Source organism: Thamnophis elegans, chromosome 1, assembly GCF_009769535.1.
Source record: "Thamnophis elegans isolate rThaEle1 chromosome 1, rThaEle1.pri, whole genome shotgun sequence".
In the NCBI taxonomy this organism is placed as follows: domain Eukaryota; kingdom Metazoa; phylum Chordata; class Lepidosauria; order Squamata; family Colubridae; genus Thamnophis; species Thamnophis elegans.
The window spans coordinates 32,596,870-32,619,286 of record NC_045541.1 but is presented as its reverse complement, the minus strand read 5'-3'; the positions used below and the strand labels follow the sequence as shown (position 1 = coordinate 32,619,286).

General features: G+C 37.6%; 1 protein-coding gene across 4 annotated transcripts in view; it reads right to left on the bottom strand.

Annotated features, from left to right (window-relative positions):
• RBMS1 (RNA binding motif single stranded interacting protein 1) overlaps nucleotides 1-22,417 on the bottom strand; it is a 137,598-nt gene that overhangs the window by 87,173 nt on the left and 28,008 nt on the right. The window contains exon 1 of one of the 4 annotated variants that reach the window (XM_032216103.1): nucleotides 11,641-11,697. The exons of 2 other annotated variants lie outside the window; for them this stretch is intronic. Coding sequence is in view for 1 of the 2 variants with exons in the window: in XM_032216096.1 (XP_032071987.1) it covers nucleotides 10,877-10,939 (63 nt within the window). In the remaining variant the exon portion in view is untranslated. Of the gene's footprint in view, nucleotides 1-10,876; nucleotides 11,395-11,640; nucleotides 11,698-22,417 lie in introns of those variants that run through there. One more of the 4 variants, XM_032216096.1, reaches the window with a different exon arrangement.

The following is a 22,417-nucleotide window of genomic DNA, read 5'->3' as shown; positions in this document are numbered from 1 at the left end:
AGGAGGATGATTAAGTAACTGCTTTGTAAAAACGGCTGCAGAAAATTGGTAAGACAGAGTAACACACAAGACTTCAACATGCCTATAGAATAGGACGAACATGTCTATTCAGAGAGGCCCCATTACATCCCCTGGCATTTATTTCCAATTAAGTCTTTATTTTTTAATCTTAATAAATTTGAATCATTCCAAATATGAACAGCACACTTATTGCTTAGGTTTAGGCTACAACATGAAAATAAGTATGAATATTCTCCTTACAATCCAGACTATTTTTTAAAATAATCCTAATAATCCATTTATTTCTTGGTCACATTACGCTGTAATCAACTTAGTTTTGTGATATTTGATGCTCAGTAGAAAGTTAAAATGCCATCATGAAGAGCATTACACAGTGTAATATCTTCCATCTTCATACACTTTTGTTCATACTTTATTTTTTTTAATGATGTATCTAAGAATATATTGTAGAACCACCTTCATTCATTGACACAGACGTGACCATAGCTTATACAAATCATATTATACATCATGGTCATATATGGTCCATGGTACATCATTGTTCTGTTCTGCTACAGTAGATGCTGATTTAATTAAATAAGGCAAGAAAAATAATACCGACTTGGCTAGACTAAGGCCTTCTCACAATCTTGTGAACACGTGTGTGTGTCTGCTTAGATAACCCTTGAAGAAGCTTGCTGAATTTTTCCTGTGGCTGCTTTGAGGCACAGATCAGGAAGAAGCTTTGTTTGTGAACAGAATATCTCACTGAATGATTTCCACAGGCCTCATCCCTATCACTAAGTCAGAATGAAAATGTTAATTGTCCCAGATATTTATGGTATGAGAGAATTCCATAAAAGGAGCTGGGCAGTTGCCATAAATTCTCATCTGTTCATAATGTTTATGAGATCTGACTCTTACACATAATCAAATATCACAACAGACTTTCCATTAAAAAAAATCTAGCAAGAGTTTGCTAATTATCAGTTCCCTCCAAATTGTACCATTAAGAGCACATTTACATATCAACAAGATAGTACTGAACGAGATAAGACTTCAGCAGAAATTGAAAATATTGGCAACTGTTCAATAAAGAAGATAAGAAGTCAAAGTAGGCAAAAATGTGCAAATATGAGTACAGATACACATACATAAGCATATAAAAGCCAATTAGAAACCAATTTAACCATGCATCAGCTACAAGGTACTGAAAATATTTTGATAATACTTGCCTGGCTCTTTCTAGAAGTACAGATAGCTAAAAAAAACCAAAACAAGGCCATAAGTGGCTAAACCCCTATTTTTTTATCGTTATCACTACATGGGAACCATAAACAAACCAAATGGAAGCTTATTCCTCTCTGAGGCAAAAAAGCAGGAAACGTGAATTACAACAGCATGCAGCTATTCTACAGTATGACAAAATTCTCTATGATTATGCTTATCAGCTATAACATTAGGCATAATTATGAAACATCTGTATAGTTAATAGAGGACAATGTATAAGGAGCAGAGGTGGGTTTTACATAATTTTACCATCAGTTCGCCGTGTACTAAAACTGTGAGCGTGTGCCTTCTGAGCATGTGCTTTGCTTGCACGCATGCATGCGGTTTAGAAAACGTGGCAAAATAGGACAGCATAGAGTCGGGGCAGGTGAGCAGGCCCATCCACAGGTCGGCACTACTGGTTCGTCTGAACCGGTTGAATACCACCACTGATAAGGAGAGCTAAGGCATGATTGAATAAGTTTATAATCGGTGTAGCCATGTTCTCCCTTAAAAAGTATCACCCAAAATTTATATCACTAGCGTCTGTTCTGCAGGTAATCCTTGATTTACAGTTGCTTGATTAATGATGATATCAGCCTTAGAAAGGGTGCTTTATGGCTCATAAAGCACTTCCAGCCAAAAACTGTTGCACCATCATCTCCATTGTCATGTGATTGCAGTCTAGTTGTTTGGTAACTGTTTGAACTGACAACCAATTGCCAAGTGCTCTACGATCATCCAAGTACTATTTACAATCTTCTCCACCGGTTTCCCCAGAAAGTCAATGGGCCTTTGGGACAGCAGGGAAGGTTGTAAACTGCTGGGCCTCCCCAGGCCTCCCTCTCATCTCTGGAAGATGGCAAAAAAAAAAAAACTGCCTCCAAGGGGGGCTGAACTCCTCCAGCGAGGTGCAGAAACTGAGCCAAATCCAGAAGATTCCTGCATTCTGACAAAGGATTTCCCTTCTATGCACAGAGGATTTGTAAAGATTTTACCAAGATTTCCTGAAGATTCTGGCTCCTTTCCTGTACCCTGCCAAAGTAGTTCTCTTCTGTGCATGGAAGGAAAGTGAACTCCTTCAACAAGCAGCTTTTTTGGCCAGTCTTCAAAGATGGCGAGGGAGCCAAAATCCAAGCAGAGAGTAGAGAATCAGCATTGTAAGGTAAGGAGCTGCCTCAGGTAAATGGGGGAGGTCTGGGACGCTGGTGCAGGCTGTGCAGGAGTGCCTCTTCACTGTTTTCAGCTCCTGAGTGGAACTGCAGTGCAGTAAGGAAAGAAGCATGAAAATCCCTCATCCCCAAGGCACCCCACTTTTTACCTGGAATTCTGTCCGCCTAATGACCATATCAGGAGTGCTGGGACTGCAATCATTGAATGATGCAGTCATATGGGCAGTCACATAATATGTTACTTAATGACCACTTTGCTCAACAACCAAAATTCCAATCCCAATTGTGGTCATTAAGTTGAGGACTAACTTTATAGAACAATCTGCCATTCTTCCAATAGCAGCTGGCACTGAATGTACCACTCAATTTTCTAAAACTGTATCAACATGACTACTAGAACCATTTCATGAGAAATTACTGGCCATTTCTGACTCACGAAAGACAAGTAACGTATATGAGAAAGATTGTCATGTGAAGTCACGTGTGGATAGTGACAGCCAGGGTCCATCAAAGGAGTTATTTAAAATGTCTTTAAACCCGTGGAAAGGCAGTTTTGGAATGTTGAAAGTAAGCTTAGTTCTGCCTATGCCTCAGAGACAACATTTTCCCATCAGGTTTCCTCATGAATGAACTGTTGAAAGCTACATGAAAAAAGAGATAGATAGATAGATAGATAGATAGATAGATAGATAGGTAGGTAGGTAGGTAGGTAGGTAGGTAGGTAGGTAGAGCAAAAATGAATGGGCCACTCCTTCTACCTGACATACTTTCTCCTATTTTTGATACTTTTCTCTTCATGACTCCCTCTTTCCTTCCTCTTTCATAATAGCTGCCATGACACTGAAAAGTCTAAATTGCTTACAGATGGATTTAGTTGGAGGCTACATTCAGCCCAAAGCCTGCAAGTTGCTTACTCTTGGCCCATAATGTCAAGTAAGTATTCTTAAGATTACATCTGGGACTTCTGAATGCAAAGGACTAATTCAAATGCAGAATTTGAAAGTTATTTTTGGTAGAATGTAAACAGTCTTGGAAGAAGCATGCACCATCAGACTGCAAGCTCTCCAAATGTCTATGTCCCCTGAAAGCCTCAAAAAAAAAAGAAAAGAAAGAAATGTTTTCATTTGTAGGAGTCACAGTCTCTTGGTTTCCTTTGAGGGGATAGGAGCTTTTTAAAAAGTAAAGTGTTTCCAGCAAATCTCATAAGTTCTTCCTATGTGCAAAGAATCCCTTATTTTACAGGCCTGCTGATTTCATATTTTAGCACCAGTGCTTCTTAGGTAAAATAGAATTTAAAAATTTTATTTTTAAATAGTAGTTGCAAATTTGGAGACAGCAAATAACTGAATAACGAACCAAAGTGTGTAACTATACAAAAGAAAATTAAAATGTATCCAGTACTTCCTCATAATACAAATTAGTTGCACCTTATTTCATTAACAATTTTAGAATAGAGAAGCCTGGAAAATAATGGGGGGGGGGGGGAGACTGCCAGCAGGTGCCTTTAAAAGGAAGGTTTTGCAATGAAATAAGATTAATTTTTCCACTAAACAAAAAAAAAAGCTATCAAAGTGTCACAAATTCCTAACAAAGTTGAAGCACATCATTCAAGTGTTTTACAATTTTAAAAATATAACCTCTGCTTCAGTAAATCCATAAGGCACATGCTCAGCATACACGAACAGTAACCCTCATGGCGTTTTACATTTTGGAAACATTTAAAAAATTGCAAAGCACTGTTGTTTGGATAGACTTTAAACAATGAAGATGCCTAGATGTTTTTTGGGATAATTAGAACTCTTAAGAGGGGAAAACGAAAGTGGTAGACATCAAATACAAAAGACAGAACAGGGCCAAGTTTCAATATAGTAAAATCTAGCAAAATTATGCACTTATGTCTAAAATGCTGTATCATGCCAAAATGTTCATGCACTTAAAATGTTACCGAATCCTTATGATCCTCAAATACAATGAAGCCCGTGCTACAGACCGATATTTAAACTAGGCTGGTAGTTCTATAGTTCGCACCAAACAAATAGTTCTCATTCAGTTCTCTTTTTCTCTCCACAGTACATCCCTTCCTTTTCCTGTTGCAAGCAGGAAACTGCAGATTGAGAGGTTTCTGCAGAGTACAGCTAAATTTATTACAATGCAATCATCTTCTCCATCCTTCCCCTGTGGCAGCTGCTTCAGTTCTTCATGCAATGCAGCCAAGCGCCCTTTTATAGAGTAGTTTTCATTGTTTGGTTAAAATTTTCCTTTGAAAGTATGTCTTCTTCCAAGGAGCCGCCTTTCATTAAGTGAAAACAGTTGCTCAAGGCAGAGTTCTCTTCTGCAGAGCACTTTCATGATTGTTGCAATCATACTGGAACTTCTTCGGCCTACTTGAGCAGAGAAAAATGGCTACATATCCCATCATATGCAGACTCTGCTATATTTGTCTCCTTAGGTCAGTGTGACACAGTCTGATTGGCAGAAGCTCTCCAGAGTTCCTGGCAAAATATCCCTCCCATCATCCATTACTTTATCTTTTAAGTGGATATGCCTGAAGACTAGAATTGGGACCTTTTGTACCTCAGCAGGTAATCCTCCACCAAGCTGAAATTACTCCTTAATTTCAACAGATATTTGCATTTGTGTGGATACTTAACAGTTAAATAATTAGTTGCTTCTTCATATTATGTTGGTGGAGTCCTTGCTGCCCTCTGAGCTTGGTTTCTTTCCTGGGAGACGTTTATTACCCAACTAAATAACATCATCAAGGTATTACCTAACTGGGTAATGAAATATCTGTAAGAAAACAACCAAGCTCAGAGAGCACCAGGACCCCACAGTTCAACCCTGAGCTAGGCATCTTCTATTGGTATATTCTGTTTATCTCTCTGCAGTTCTGATATGATCTTTTATTGTATAGAAATCAACCTACTTTCCTAGAAATACCTAATACATATATTACCAGATTAACAATTTTTGACTTCAATCTCTTCAAAATTAGTTTTAAAAAAAGAAAATGGTTTTTAAGTGCTCAAGCTCTACTAATCACTGGAATATTTTAAACTCCTGCTGTTTCTGAATGCTTCTCTAACAGAGAGAAAAGAACAGTCACTGGGGTTGAACATTAGCTGCAGCAGAAACATAAAAATATATTTATTACTAATGCATTTCAAGCCTTTACAATGCTTTAGACTGTAAATCCTAAGCAACTTTCTTGGAAGTACATCCTATAAATTTAATGGAACTTATTTCTGCCCCTGGAAAGGCACCATGGTAAGGCTTCTTATAAATTTAACTAGTCAGATACAGTGAAGTATAATACTTGAATTTTAGTCACTTGATTACGGATATAATCCTTTATTCAGTGATGGTTTTCCTCGATGGAACAAGTGGACCATGACCCTAATATCTTCTTCTCCCTCTAAAACTGTTACCTAAAATATGTCCCTAGGGTACTTTTCCTTGGGGGGAGGGGGGAGGAAATTGCTAACTGCTACTATTATCAATGAACAGCTCCATGAAGAGACTTTGTGTCCAATGCAATTCATACATAAGCCTCTACACAACATATAAGCCCTATATATAAGCCTATACATGGAAGCGCAGAAGGGAGCTACAGCAACCCCCCCCCCCCCCCCCCAGGGTTGTTGAAGGCAGGAATATTATGGACGTTGCTTTGAATTCCTAGAGGAAAGGCAAGAAACAAATCTAATCTCACTGGAAACAACAGGTACATAATGATGCCAATAATTCAATGGAGCCACACATGGAAAACCACAACCAGCCTGTTTCCAGATCAAGAAATTCATGTTCAGGAACAGCAACAGAAATGCCTCTATGATTACAACACTAATTGGTTTTCTCCACTGAGATTACATCCTGTGGAAGAAACTGATGCCGAAGGATTCCTCCTTGCTCCCATTTTTAATAGGATTACTCCTCAGTGAATGATTGTGGATTGATGACTAAATTGTTAATCCGTAAAATGTGTGGGCATGTAGCTTTAAAATGTTAATTCCAGGAATAAAATTAAGCTGCAAGAGCGTGGATCTTCCTTTTGTAAAAGTTTACTGTGCACATTTTCAATACATAGCTGAGCTTTCTTAAAGATGATTTTATTAAACAAAGAAATTAACAACCAACCTACTCTCTTAGATCTCTCTCTCTCTCTTTCTCTCAACAATGAAAATTGAACTTTATGAGTGAGAATGCAGAGAGTGGAGTTATAGTGGACCACAAAATAGATGCTTATCTCTTTGGGATAATTTTATCAGTTTTAAACATTTTAGCACAACTTTAGAATGTTATAGAATGTATTATAGAATGTATTGATGTATTGTGCAAGTCCTTCTATGCATAACGAGTTTAACCAACAGAGGCAAGCCACTGGATCAATGTAAAATTTTTCATAGGAGTTATGTCTAATTAATCTTCTTGAAAGCAGCAGACTACTTATATTTGTGAAGTAAGTATTATACTTCTCATAAGGTAACAATAAGCAACAAGAATGGTTGTTCCTTGGAGTAAAATAATACTCAACCAAATAACAACTCTACTCACAACAATATTTACAGACAACTACTAAAATAAACATGGTCTCATCAACTTTCATTTGAAAAAAATTAAGCTCCAATATTAACAATAACTTGAACTCAAAAATCCTTAATTACTGTTCTCTATTCATTTTACAACAGTTGCAATCGGAATGGAAAGCAAATCTGATTTTCAGAATTAAATCAGTATAGTTTTTTTACTCTATAATTTGAATTCATATCTATGTATGAAAATATCTACTGGACGCATGTTAAGATTTCCCACAGCTATTTGCCTCCTCCCGAAATTATTTGCATCTCCTATTCAAAAATCCTTATTTTTAAATGCCCCAGAAACAGATTTAATTTACATTAAGCAAGTAAGTTCTTCATGGGTGTTAAAGGTATTTCTAGAATTGTCTGATTAAAATGGATTAACATGAATTAGGATTAAGTTGGGCTGCTATTATTATTACTAAAATGTTGTTTTATATATTATCAACTGAGAAGCAATTAGAACTTTGAGAACCACTACTATTGTCTTAAATATAATGAACTGGAAGAAAGGGAGTATGTACATTTATGTTAAGCATAAATCTAAACTATCAGCTGACCTATCTATCCTCAGCAGCTTTTCAAGTATTTTGAACTTACATCTTAACTGAAATATTTCAGCATGCTTTGTTGTTTTTATGATATAGGAAAACCCTGTTCCAAGAAATGATTTCAAAGATCCGTGTACAAGCCTTGCTAAAACATTATGGAGTACAAAAAGAATAGACACCATTATCTTCTTCTCAAATGACAAAAAACAAAAGTGTGTGTGTTATATGCTCCTACAAATGAGTACAAGCATAGAAAGAAGCATGGCAGGTCTATTCAAAGCACTGTAGTGTAATTACATATTGCTTAATGAAATGAACAGGTTGTTTAAGTAACATTATGTTTCTACGTATGTGAAAGAAACATAGGCATATTTGCAAAGACTGAACAGAGACAAATTATAGGTAGTCCTTGACTTACAACAGTTCATTCAAAGTTACAACAACAGTGAAAAAAACCTGACTTATGATCATTTTTTACGCTTACAACTGTTGCATGTTATGGTCATGTGATCAGAATTCAGACATTTGGCAATCAATTCATATTTATGGGTCATGTGATCACCTTTTGTGACCTTCTGACAAACAAAGTCAATGGGGAAGTCAGAATCACTTAACAACCATGTTACTAACTTAACTGCAGTGATTCACTTAACAAATGTGGCAAGAAAGATCATAAAATGTCCCGCTTAGCAACAGAAATTTTGAGCCCAATTGTGGTCACAAGTCGAGGAGTACCTGCACAAGGTAATTGCCATCTAATAAAAATATATTTTTGGGTTTCTTTACATAGTACCCCAAATTATCACTTTGGACAATTCCTTATTCTTTTCCATGCTTAAGTCATCAGTCAGTTAGTGAACATTTATAAGACCACATTATAAATTACCAATGTGGTCAAAAGAAGTCACATAGAAGCTTATGGTATTCTTGAAAACTTAATGTTAAATTCATTCCTGCATCTATGAATATGAGGTGAAAAACTATCAAGAAAAAAAATTTCCTTAAATTATGGCATGGCTCAAAGCAATAAAGAGTGGCTTAAAAAGGAATTTAGCACTACAAGAATAGTAGTTGTTCATTTCAATGTTTTTTTAAAAAAAATTACTTAAAAACATGCAGAAATACATCACTGCTGAAAAAGAAAAGCATCCCTATGATTGTAAAAGTGTAGTACAGTAGCATTATTTGCACACTAGAATCAGATTTTATATCTGATAATAGCTCCTCCAAATCTCTGGAGATCTTATGACAAGAACTGATAAAGACTTTAGCAAGAATGAGAAATAAAGAAGCATGTTTTGAATGACAATGGGCCAAAGTCTGCCCCAATTAAAATCAACAGGAGCTTATACAAGCTAGAATGCCTTCACACTCAGCCTTCCCCAGCCTAAGTAGGAAGTGTTTCACTAAAGAACGGCTGGACACCAATGAAACAAACCTTTGGTACCCAGGGCCTTAGGCCTATATTCATTTTCTCCCTCTCCCCATTGAAAGGGAAGTCTGTTTGTTTTTCTGATTCATTCAGCCCTTTTAGCTCTTTGAATTCAAGGAGTAGACTGTGAAAGAAGAGCATCTTATCCTTATCAGTGTGTTCCAGTCCATCATCTGATTAGCATCCGCATGCAAACCATTCCAGTAAAAGGTTCATTCTCTTTTCTCTCTCAGCAGCTTCACCTTCATCACTACCATCTTATGGTATCCCTCATGGATCAGTGAACAAAACTTTTAAAAAGATTTGGCTTACTTTTTGACTCCCTCAAAAGCTTGTTTTACATTGTATTTGCAAAAAAAAAAAAAAGCGGAACCCTGTGATCCCTACTGTATTATTTACATAGCCTTTTTTTTTCTTTAGAAGGAAGACCTCCTAATTAAATCAACTGATCAATTAATTTAAAAGCAGAACATATTATAAAAATATGCTAGAAATCTGCACATTCTTCAAAATGTTTTATGAGATTGTTAACATCAGGCTAGGTACAAAATGAGAAACATTAAAGATTAAACTAATATTCCACGAAACCTTTAGCAACATCCGTCAACAACCCCTACACTTATACATAATTAAATTAAAATAAAGGAGTATTCTGTCACAGGGCAATCTCACTGAAGCAATCAGGAGCACAGCTCTAATGATAGAAAGTCCAGTTCTAAAGACACTGATTAATTTTTGTTCCAGTCAAATTTCTTGCTATTCACGTTTAACAAAGATATTGTTCCTAAACTGCACATGCATGCCCAGAAGAGAAAAATAGTTTTATGAAGAGGCTAAAGTAAAATGGAATGAGAGAGAGATCTGTTTCATATGAATAAGGAATACTTTGGAAGACAGCTAGACATCCTTTCTCCAACCACCTTTTTTTTTTTAGAACAGGATATTGACATAACCATTCTAGGAGCACAGTCTACTAGAATGTCTGTTTGGGGCAGAATTAAATCAACATGTCAGACTGAAACTCGTCATATTTCTCAGAATCCAATTTTCTTGTAGTCTGGAAAGGAAGAGGAAACAAATAAAGCAAGAGTAATTTTGTGCGTTAGCCGTTTTAACAACTTCTTCAATACAGATAGCAAATGGATGAAGGGCACTATTGTATGCCATTTCAATTACATATTTCCGAGAATTACTTAAAGGGGTGTCTTATTACAAATTAATTTTAACTTAGAGAAACCCGCGCCTTGGCACGATATCCACATCCGCCCCGTGGTATAAATAATGTCTAATTTTTCCCTTCTTTTGTTTTTCCTCCAAATGAAAAAAAAAAGCCTTTTTTGTTTGAGGTACGTCTCTCCCTCTTTACTATTTCCACACAGACACTACCGAGCTGAAACTTTCGTTTTCTAAGACGTTTGTCCGTACACTCTTTTCCCCTGAAAGTAATCGGGAAGAGGAGGAAGAGGAGGCTATATTACTCGATCTTGGGCTTCTCTACCCTGAAACAACATCGCTTTCTGAAAGACTTGTATACGTTGCCCTGCCGGAACACAAAGAGGCGGCGTTATTTCTTTCTCTTTTTTTTTTTGAGTGGGAATCCGCGTGATACAATCTTAAGAGGAAGGAAAGGCAAGAAGCAAAGAGGAAAAAGACAGCTAAGCTCGTCCCGGGGAGGGGAGGAAAAAGAAAAGGAGCGCTCGATTCGCTTAGATTAGATCCTCAAGATCGAGTCCCAACTACAATTAAGTCCCCACCCCTTCTTCTTCTTCTTCTTCCTCCGCGCCCCTCCCTACCAGCAAACCTGCCCCCCCCCCCGAAACTGTAACTTGATTCCTCCCCCTTTCTGTCTCTCTCTCTCCTTTTTTTTTTTACCTGTTTCCTATACGGAGTCCTGCTGCCGCCCGCAGAGTTGCTGCTGCTATTGGGGAAAATCATCGCTTAGCCGAAGCCCGAACTTCCCCTGCGGACGGGAAGCAACTTGGCTGGGGCACGATTCAGGGAGGCGGCCGCTGGAAAACGCTTCTCTCTCTCCCGGGCTGCTGGGACGGGTCTCTGCTCCTGCAGCTGGCTGCTGGCTCGACGCCTCCGCCTGCTCTGCCTCCACCCCCTTCTCTCCCCGGGCTGAGTCTCTCGTGCAACGCGCGCCCGCTCGCCCTCCTTCCTTCCCTTCTCCTGGGATCACCGGCGGCAGAGAAGGAGCCGCGCTGAGCCTACAGCTTCAGCTGGCCAGCCTGCCATAAATGTCCCTTCTTCGTTGATCTACTCGATACTACCACTGCTGCTTCTCGCTGCTGCTGCTGTCCGCCGCGGCGACTTAAGCAACAGCAGAATCGATCCTAACTACCAGCGGCCTCAACCACCGCCCAGCAAGAGAGAGAGAGAGAGAGAGAGGAAAAACATACAGAGAGCGCGCAACCGAGCAGGGGGGGGGGGGAGTCGAAACAACTAAATCGGAAGACACCGAGCCGCTCCCACGCGGCGGCTAGGCACATGCCGCCCAGGGCTTTTTTCCCCGCTCCGGACCGCGCGCCACGGCTCGGAACGCGCGTGCTCCCTGAGCCCGCCGCAGACATGGGCCGCTCCCGTCCTCCCCCCTCTCCATCCCGTCGAATGGTTGCTTCTGGCCTCTTGCATACCGCGCATTCCTCGGGGTAGACAGTCAGTCGGCGCGCACTCCGTCGATCCGCGCGCTGTGCGCCAAGGGCAGCAGTACCGCGTTCCGCAGGCAGGGAGCCCTCTTTTCTGCGGGCGCGCGAAGGGCGATCCCGGGACCCGGGATCCCCATATGTGCGTGTGGCAACTAAAAACCTCCGGCGACATAAAAAAAAGGGGGTGGTGGGTGGTATTCCTTGGGTGGGAAGGGGGCAGCGGGGCAATGGCCAAAGGGAATTTCGGCGTGGGCGACGACGAAACAAGTTTTGCATAAACTCCAGGGGCAAACTGGTAGGAAATGGGCCGCTCTTTTTAAGTGTCTTTTAAGACAAACCATCGTCCCAAACTACTGGAAACTAGAGCCAGGAGTTCATGCCACCGAATAGGCTCCTCTGATACCGTAATAGGAGAGGAGAGGAAAACAGTTCTGATGCTTTTAGAGCAGTATTTCTCAACCCTGGCAACTTGAAGATGTCTGGACTTCAACTCCCAGAATTCCCCAGCCAGTATTCCCTGACTGCGGAATTCTGGAAATTGAAGTTCAGACATCTTCAAGTTGCCTAGATTGGGAAACATTGTTTTAACCTAAACATTGTTTTAACCATGATTTTAACCTAAAATCCCTGAAGGAGACATCCGCGCCGCCGCAAAGAGCTAGAGTGTTTGAAGTAAAACTTATGATTAGCGCCCCACCAAGGGCTGAAACTAAAACGCAGAGCTCTTTCCCTCGAAAATACCCTGGCGGCAGGAGAGCGAACGGGCAGGGACGAATAGAAGCCACCGCCCACTCTCAATAGAAACTCAGAGCTTGGCTGAAGCCATATGATCTCCAGTAACAGGATCCTTATAGGGGCGCAGACCTGGAATGTGAAAATGCTCTGAAAGCCCCATACCCCGCTGTTGGCCATGCAAGCAGGTTGCTGCTAAACGATTAAGTCTGCGTGCTACGTGAGAGAAGAGGTGCTTTCATTAGACTACACGAGAAGATGAATAAATGCGCTTTCTCAAATGTAAAGTGTAGCGTTGATTGTGCTTTCTTGTATGGGTGCATTTCTGTGCAAACTTCCCTGTTAAGGGAACTGTTATGATGCGACAAGGAAATTTACTCAGAAATTTAATTCCAAATTAAAAGAATAGGATATAGGTTAAGTCTTTCCATACAGATAAGAAAAATTGCAAACGAAAATATATTTGTAATGGTTACGTGCTAGATGTTTGAAATGCAACAGTTTCCTGCCCCTGGGGATACTGATGGCTTTTGACAGCAAGTTGAAAGACTGAACTCAGAAACTACAGGGCAAGATAACCTTTACCCTAATTCCAGAATTTCAACAATAACAAAAAATGTCTCTGTGTGTGCCTTTGAGTCAGTATTGACCCCTGGCAACTGCCTGAACAAGTCTCTGCAGTTGTCTTGACAAGAATTCGGAAGTGGTTTGCCATTGTCTTTTTCCTAGAGTTGAGAGAATAACTGGCCCAAAATACGCTTTAAAAAAAGTCTTAAAATAGACATTTGGGTAACATTAATGGTTACCTTGAAATGTAAAAGGTTCAGCACTTCAGGAAATATAAACATGTAATTATGTATGTCAACTAGGTTCTAAGTTCATTGGGATTTCTTCTTCTGAAATAAGAATGCATTGGTTTTTATTCCCATTCTGGAAGCATTTATTAGTTTGCTATATATTAAACACTGCCTTGCAAAATTGCACAGCTAAAGAGTTATGCCAGCTAAAGAGTTTTGTAATTTGGGAAACTTAATCTCACTCTTGTGAAGAATTAGAAACACTGGAATGTAAATGTTTTATTTCTGGCAAAATAGGACTTGTTGCTGTGCAACTGCAACTGGTATGCATCAAATAGCAAATGAATCAAGAATTGCATTCAGACCTTACAACTACATTCTAAATCCAGACTATGAATGACAGTGCAGCACTATCCAAATCATTCTGTAGCGTGACAGTACTCACACAACTCTTAAAAATAGTTTAAAGCAGTAAGGGGAAATCCAGTTCGTTTCACTCACTGTTCATTCTACTGAGTGCTCATCAGAAATACATCATTTCAATGTAATCGGTATTAGCTCATGTTCTCACACCACTGGTGTTCAAACTGCTTCCACCATCAATGGGATCTTTTAAACAGCTCTTAAGAAAATAAACTAAATGTTATTTTTTTGTTTGTTTAATATGTTGTGTGAACACTCGGTTGCAGTTGTAAACCCTGGTTAAGTATGTGCAGATTTTGCTAGGACAGCATTTTAAAAGAAAATTGACACAACTCAGTGTATTGTCCCTCATATATTATACTACTTGAGTCGGCTTTTGCTGCTGCTGTATCTAATGTTGCAGATTAGAGGACTTTAGCATTAGGGTTCAAAGTTCTGATGGTCGAATAAAAAATATGAAGACTTTTCACATACTTTAGCCATACCAGGCTCATCTACAAAGTGGAGTGGAAAAGTAGAGAGATCCTGCAATGACATTCTGTTGCTTCCAAAAGATAAAGGTTTCTATTAAAAATGTGCTCTATCTTTTTTAAAATTTCTGAACTAAAATTAGAATTTGGAGAAATTCAATCATTCTACATACAATTCTAATATTTCCTAAAACCCTAGTCCCTATGATACCTAGACCCAATTATAGGAATTAAAAGATTAGGCGCTTAATCCTGAAAAGAGTGCTCTGAAAGGAGTCTTGGCCTTTTGTGTCACAGGATGCTATTACTTAGAAAGCATTCCAGGGTTTTCTGCAGTATCTCAGTAAAACCTCCAGAAGGTTGACATAAAGAAAACAATTACTTTGTGGTACTATCCTATGCAGAATTATTTAGAATTAAAACCCACTTAACTAAGCAAGACTACAATCTAAATTATTAGTACTTAAAAAATTACTGAATAGACCTTCACCCACAGATTTTAGAGCAGTGTACAAAAGGATGATCAAAGCTTTATAGAAATGCAATGGAATGCATCCTATCTGAAGAAGTGAGCTCCAGCTTATGTCTTTTAATTAACATATGTCAATTGGAAGCCTCCTGACTTTTCCCCCTTCCTTTGGTGACATGGCAACTTCCAAGTACATCAGATTCATCCTCCTTTCTCCATACAACTCCATCCCCCCTCCCCAATTTGCTTTGGGGTTTACAAAAGATGTGAAGGAAGGGTGGTAAAAATGAAAATGAATATTCCAAGTAGCATGACTCATCTTCTGTAATGTTTTATGTAACTCAATATAATAATAATAATAATAATAATAATAATAATAATAATAATAATTGTAATCAAATGCAACAGAGGGTTTGCATTCAAATTAGAAAAATAGTAAAGCAAAATCCACCAGTGTAAAATCCATCAAAAGACCCTGGACATGCCTCTTTAAGGAGGACAATCAAGAATCCTGTTTACATTGTTCGATTATTATACAAAGTAACAAAACCTTCCAAAAAAAAATCTTCAAATTCCAGCCTTTCACCAATGTTCACACGGGGGCAAAATTTGCTATAGAAACATAAGAATGGCAATGGAAGTTTAGTTCCTAAACTGATTAAAATCTAAATAACATTATTACAATTGCATTCGTCACATTATCTGCACAACTCAGGGCACTTATGACAGTCTGTACATGTGTCTTCTTTGACAAAATACTTTAAGTTTCTATGTAACATTTTAAAAAAATGTTCTGCTATGGTTTTACATGCAACTAGATTTATATTTATCGATACTTAGTTTTATACTGTATCTTCAGGAATAAATACCTTCATTTTAATTGGAAGAATTCTTTCTCAGTATCAATAGAATTGCAGTAATGGGAAGAGAGTCCAGGTGACCAGTGGCATTAGCAATAGCACTCAGACTTATATACCACTTCATAGTGCTTTACACCCCCCTCTGAGCGGTTTAAAGAGTCAGCATATTGCCCCCAACCATCTGGATCCGCATTTTAGGAAGTATGGAAGACTGAGTCAACCTTGAACTGGTCAGGATCAAATTTCTGGCTGTCGGCAGAATTATCCTGCAATATTGCATGCTAACCACTGAGCCACCACGGGCTTAACTGCAGAGAGGCTATCTGAAATGCTGATGTTTAGAATGAACAAAGTTTGGCAAATTGTGTAAGAACAACAACACAGACATCTTTAGGTATTATCAAAATAAAAACAAAAGAACCAATGTACCATTTGTTCCATAAAGATAGCAAATTGCTAGGAGGCATTAAAGAAAAGTCAGATCTACTCATCTCCTATTTTGGTCAGTCTTTTCCAACAAGAAAGTATGTGTTCCACAGGAAATTGTGACAAGCAGGATGAAAGTGCAGGATGGGAGTTTAACAGATACTTGATCATGTAATACCTCCTTACTTGGACTTTAAATGTTCAGGCCCAGATAATTTTTTCCCTAGAATACTGAAAAAGCTACGTATGCCAAAACCTATATGTACTGTCTTTGAAAAATTGGAAATGTGGTAAAAAGCGAGAACACTGGAGAAGAACAAATGTCACTGCCTTAAAATATAGAAAAAAGGTGGTGGTGGTGGGGATTCAGAAAACTACAAACCAACCAGTTTCTGATTAATAGATGGAAAGCAGAGCAAGCGACAAAGGAGCTCCAACGGCTCCTGCTGGGCCACAACAGAGATCTATCTGAAAGGTCTTAATTAATAAATTAGTTTGCTTGGCTGCTTACTGACCAAGCAATTCTTGGGTGGCTAACAATGTTGAAAATAATAAAAATGTAAAAGCAACAACAACAAAACCCCAGCAATAACAATAAAACCATATATAAACACCTACAGTGCTAAGGTGAAAATTCATTTCATGCATTTTAATAATGCAGCATCCTGGCTCAGTGGCCAAGGGTAGAGCCCCCCCCCCCCAGATCTCAGGGGAATACTGAGCAGTCTCAGAGACAGAGAATGTATGCTTTCTGCCTCTCGCTATTTAATAGATGGGACTGGAGCACGCCAATCTTGGTTATTCTTGGACAAGCAGAGACAATAGGCGCTATAGTTATGACAGCCCTGAAAAAAATCACTTACAACCAGTCCTCGCACTTACAATTGCTGCATCTCTAGAGTCACATGATTATTACTGCAGCATTGCAGGGTCATGTGAATGCCATTTGTGACCCTTTCAGCCAGCTTTTAACCAAGTTAATGGAGGAAAGTAGATTCACTTAATCATATGATTTGCTTAACCACTGTGACAAAATAATATTAAAATCTGCTGCAGGCATGTGATGATCAACTGCACTATAGAGTGCATTACAGGTAGTTCTTTAACTGTTGAATATTCTGTTTTCAACATGCAATTTTTTTTTTCGTGTGTTTGTTTACAGGATGAGCCAAATACAATGTATTGGCTGAATATGTAAGGAATGAATGAACGCCTCTGTCATAACTTTGAATGGTTTCTAAAATCATAAGTCAAAGTTTACCTGATACTACTGCAATGTACTTCTACATGGATTAGCTCTTGAGGAACATTTGGAAGCTATAGTAGGCCTCCGTATCTTGGTATTCCATGTACTGCTGCCCATATCACATGAGCTGCAGGGGATATTGGTAGGCGTCTGGGTGCTACCAAGATGTTTGTCACCCATGGGAAAGTGTGTGTATGTGTGTGTACATGCACACATATATGCTGTTTTTATATTATTTACAGTGATTAAAGTAAATGTTTTGGTGTTGCCTATTTATTAAGTACAGTTCAGTTGCTAAGTTTAGATACTGGTTTGCAAAATTATTTCCTGATACTATTGCTTGTTGTGGCACTCTTTCAGCATTCTCATCTTTTTCAAAAATAATCCCCTTATTTTTTTATACAGGTTTTGTGTACAATAGTGCTTAAAATGATCAGCCACTCTTTTGTAGACCTGAGATGAAAATGGTTAAATATGAGTTTCAAATTTTATTTTCAGTTCAGAACAAACTGTATATATATGCATTGTTCTAAGGCACACTGTGCCAAGACCAAAAATTTGCAGGAATAATACCATTAAAATATTATAAATTTCCCATCAAGTAACTCATTAATTAATTAATGAACTAATTAACATTAATCATTAGCTTATTAATTAAGCTTATTGTAGAGATGTTTGTTTGTGATGTCATTAAATACAGCCAAGCTAGTATCTGTCTTGAGTCTAAACAATACAAAGAAATCTGAATAAAATAATACCAGGGATAGGGAATACAGTACTGTTTTAAAACAAAAACATTGTAACATATGCTTTCACAATGTAAGGATTTTTCTAAATATGTTATCTAAACATAATGAACCAATGAAATACTCTAAACGTTTAATGAATACAGATTGTATTTATACAGTTTTTAAAAAATTGTTTTCCTGAAGTTTATTTGCTTGCTAGAGATCACTATATACATATGCATCACACTATTTCCTTTTGGGATCAGCAACATTCTTTGGAGGGCAGGAAAAGATTAAGAAATAGTAAATCAAGAATCAAGGTAATGAGAAAAGAAAAGAAAACATAGGCAAAACTAGTTCACAGAAATATTATTCACTATTCTTTTCCATTCCTCTTTATAGTTGTCAATTATTCTTGCTCCATGGTGGCCAAGCACTACTTCATGCATTGCATTTTGTTCTCTAAACCAGCGGTCCCCAATCTTTACGGCTTGGTGTCCAAGCCGGGGGAGGATTATGCGCATGTGGGCACTCTGCCCAGCCACTGACGCAGCCCAACCCACGGGCTGGTAGTGGGTGGTGGTCTGAGGGTTGGCGATCCCTGTTCTAAACTTTTCACCTCTCATTGCTTCAAGTACATTTCTGTATCTGATCTCGTATTACCCATAAATTTTCTATCAGCATTTGCACATCTTCAAATCTCTTCATCCATTTCCCCATCTTTAGTAAACTACAGTACACAAATTTACTTGTTCTACTTTTTCATCTTAATTTATAACTTTTCTTCATTTTACATATCAGATACAACTAATTTGCTCTGTGATATATTAATTCTCAGGCCTATATTCTTTGTTGCATCCTAATCATAGGAAATACTAAATTCATATCAAATCATTTGGGGTCTCAGCTAACAAATCGATCTGCATGCAAAAATTCAGGATCCTACTCCAAGCGTATTTAATATAACTACAGCTATTCTTTAGACATTCATCCATAAATACATTAAACAAAAGGACATCACACTGATTTATTTTATTCTGAGCAATTTTCTAGGCATTCCATGTATACCATGTATATTTGTTTTCATGCTCAGCAACCAACCTTAAATTCTGTATTGATGCAAAATATTCCATAATTTAAGCCTCCTCGCTACCATAGATTTTCTCTAAATCTGTGAATATGCAATAATTATCTTTTTCACATTCACACATTTCTCAATCTAGTGTTTTGACATATTTATTTTAAAGAACAGAAACAATTCTATGGTAATTTTAATGATGTCTTGATTAGTAGTCTTTTACTGGCAAACCATAGGCAATAATAAATATGTAGAAATAATAAAAATGTGAGGAATGGCGTGATCTAAAGCATAACTTTCCCTATATTTCTTAAGTATCTAGAATTGGAGAGATCCCTTTAATTAGGATGTTGTTATAATGCATGTAAGGGAGAGAACATTATAGCTAACAAGATAAACAAATCATTTCTGGTGACTTCATGGACACATCCACCTAGTTTTCTAGGCTGCAAAATGGAAGTGTTTTGCTATTGCCTTCTTTTAGGAAATATTTCAAATTTCCCAATCTAGCCCAGAGCACTGGTATTCCCTGAAGGTCCTTTCTGAATGTACAGTATTAAGCAGCTCAATGCTATTTAGTTTCTGGGCGCAGACACTGAGTAAGTGCTGCCAACGGGTAGTCTAGCATTGAAAAGAAAAAAGAAAACAAAACCCTCAAAGCAGCAGCAAACCACTTCCATAACTGCCAAGCTGCCAAGAAAACTGCCTAGGTGCAGTCACCAAGACTCAAGCTCAACCCACAGACATCTTTATATTAAGACCTATAAACTTTGTTTATTCTTCAAATAAGAGAATAACTTCTCTTTCAAAAAGAGCGCAAATATAACTTCTACTGAGTAGGAAGAGCAACCCAGTGGCCTCAGTCCTGAAAAGCTAACTGACATTAAAGACCTCTGAGATTAATAGAACCAGTTAGCTGCCACTAATGTTCCATTTATTTCAAGGAATTTAAGCATGACTAACCTTTCTTGGACCAGAGCCACTGACATCCATAAACTTTGAGCAAATGTGAGAGGACAGAAAGGATCCTTACTCAATTAGTCTGGAGAAATTATCTGTGGTTGAAATAAATATATACTTGGTTACTCATACCCACAATGTAACTCCCAATTATTAAACCTGTTTTTGTATAACAGCAGAGAAATTACTATCTGCTAATCTATAAGTGTAGCCTACTAAATATTACTGCTGTTAAAGTTCCAGTGTTGAGGAGGTTGTGATTAAATGAAACAGCAACACTATGGCTGTCTATCTCCACTTCACACAGTTTAATTTTGTCCTCCTTTCCCATTATCTAATTAACAATTGAACTGCTGATATTTGGCAATGCCATTTGGAGGGGAATTAAAGGGCTGTAAAGAAAGGCTTTGGGAGGGCATGTGTATTCCCTCAATAAAATAATTTTGTCATTTCACATACACAGAGAAAAATTCAGTTCGATAACAATCAGAAATCAGGAGAGTACAATAAATTGAATATCTAGACACTTGGTTAAAAATACAGTAACACGCATTGAAGACCATTGTTATTTAGGGATTACCTGTGCTCTAAAAATGGCTCTTATTTCAAGAAATAAGAAGCTAGATATCAGATGAAGAGTTTTAATAGTGAACTTGTTCACTAAATGCTGGTAATGATTTAAGCTCACTTACAGGAGTTAAACTATCCTTCTTATGCCTCTGTTAATTTCATACTCTGTATTCTTAAATCAGATTGCTGTTATGTAGCAATTGCTTTCAAAATAAATTGAACTGTTGCTTAGAAGTGGCTCAGCAATCAGTGGCTCAAAAGATACTTTTATCCACTCATCCAAGTCTAACAGCATTAATGAAGTAATATAACAAGTAGCAAACTTCCTTTATTTTTAAGATGTCAAGACTGCCAAGAAAAAGTAAGAAACTCAAAATACACGAGCTCTGTTCATATCATGTAATTTATTTAATAAATCATAAACTATGGCTTAGCACAATATGTGGATCTAGTAAAATTATTTTAAAATATCAGTATGATTACTTTGGCAAAGCAATAAATACTTCCTAAATTCTAAAAATAATTAACATTGCTGCTATATGATTTTAAAAACACTGACAGGGTAATCTAGTGCTCTCATGTTAAGTTCAAGTATTTCAGTTCAGAATGCCCATTTTTCAATGCATTCATGGAATCAATACAGCTCCCAATAAATGTTTTTAAAAAGAGATCATCTGACTACAGATACAAGAGAATTTTTATAAAGATCACAAATCCTTATCTTAAATTTGTAATATTAAGTATAGCCACAGTAAAGTGTTTATAAGAAATTACCCCCGCAGATTCTACATTTTAGGTTTCATAACTTGATGGTCAAATAAGCTTGCATATTACATTAAATTTTACTAATTCCTGGAAGTGACTTTATTCTAGACTGAATGCAATTGAAAATGATTCTAATTTATCAAGATATATAGCCACAGTAATATAAAATATTTTATAAGCAGCCCATTCACATTTTTCTCCATTTGTCTATAGGAAACGCATTGTCTTAAGAATAGTTCTACAAAAGCCATAACTTTTACTGTATGATTATTTTTATTACAAAGAAAACATCAACATTTGTTTGTGCTGCCTTATTATATTAAAATATAAAATCATACCCTTAAAAAACAATCCACATGTTTCACTAATCCTTTATACTGAATGTGTGGGAAATTGGATCCTGGATAAAAGATTGTGAGGAGAAGAAATGCTGCTGGCTATTAGAACAGGACTGTAATCACTGTGAGAGATATACATGCTATTTGTTATTATGTTTGAGTAATCTACAGTTAGATTCACAGTCTAACTCTGGTAGAAATTTAATAATTCAAGTCCTAACCAAGGACCTAAGAATTATTAAGGTAGCAGTAAGAATATAGGCAATTCCAAGCTGGTTATTTTTGTAAAATTAGGATGTGTGAATCCAATAAATTCAATTCAGAGTCGTTGGATATGAGATAGATGGCAAATAAAATTTATAAATAAAATAACAAAACAAAATGTTATGTCAGGCTAGTTATGAACAAGATACCTGTCTGTTTGTATCTTAATGTCCCATAAGATCATTTTCCAAAACCTTCTCAAACTCAATTTGATGGTCTCAGTAGTTTTTACAACATTTTATCCAAATCTCTGACAAATTTCCAGTGAATAATTTTGGCAACTTGCAGTCCATCCGAAATGTTGCTGCAGTCACTGATCAAATGGTCAATTGTTTCATTCTTTTTGTCACAAAGACAACATTTTGTCATGCCTGCAAGCCATCTTTTCTTTTGGACTCCAGGCCTGCCACACTTTCTACTGTCTACTTTCTATTGTGGGAAAATGGGAGGGGGGATTATATAAAGTTGGGTAATATGTAGCCATAACAACATTCTTCTTAGAAACTCAAGGTCATCTTTGTCACTGCACCTGGCCGGAACTGGATGGGAGGAATCTGTCTTCGTGGCAGTGGAAGATTGGACCATGTGATGAACTTGTGGATGTTGGGGCAGGATCTTGAACTGTCAACTGGGTGGGAA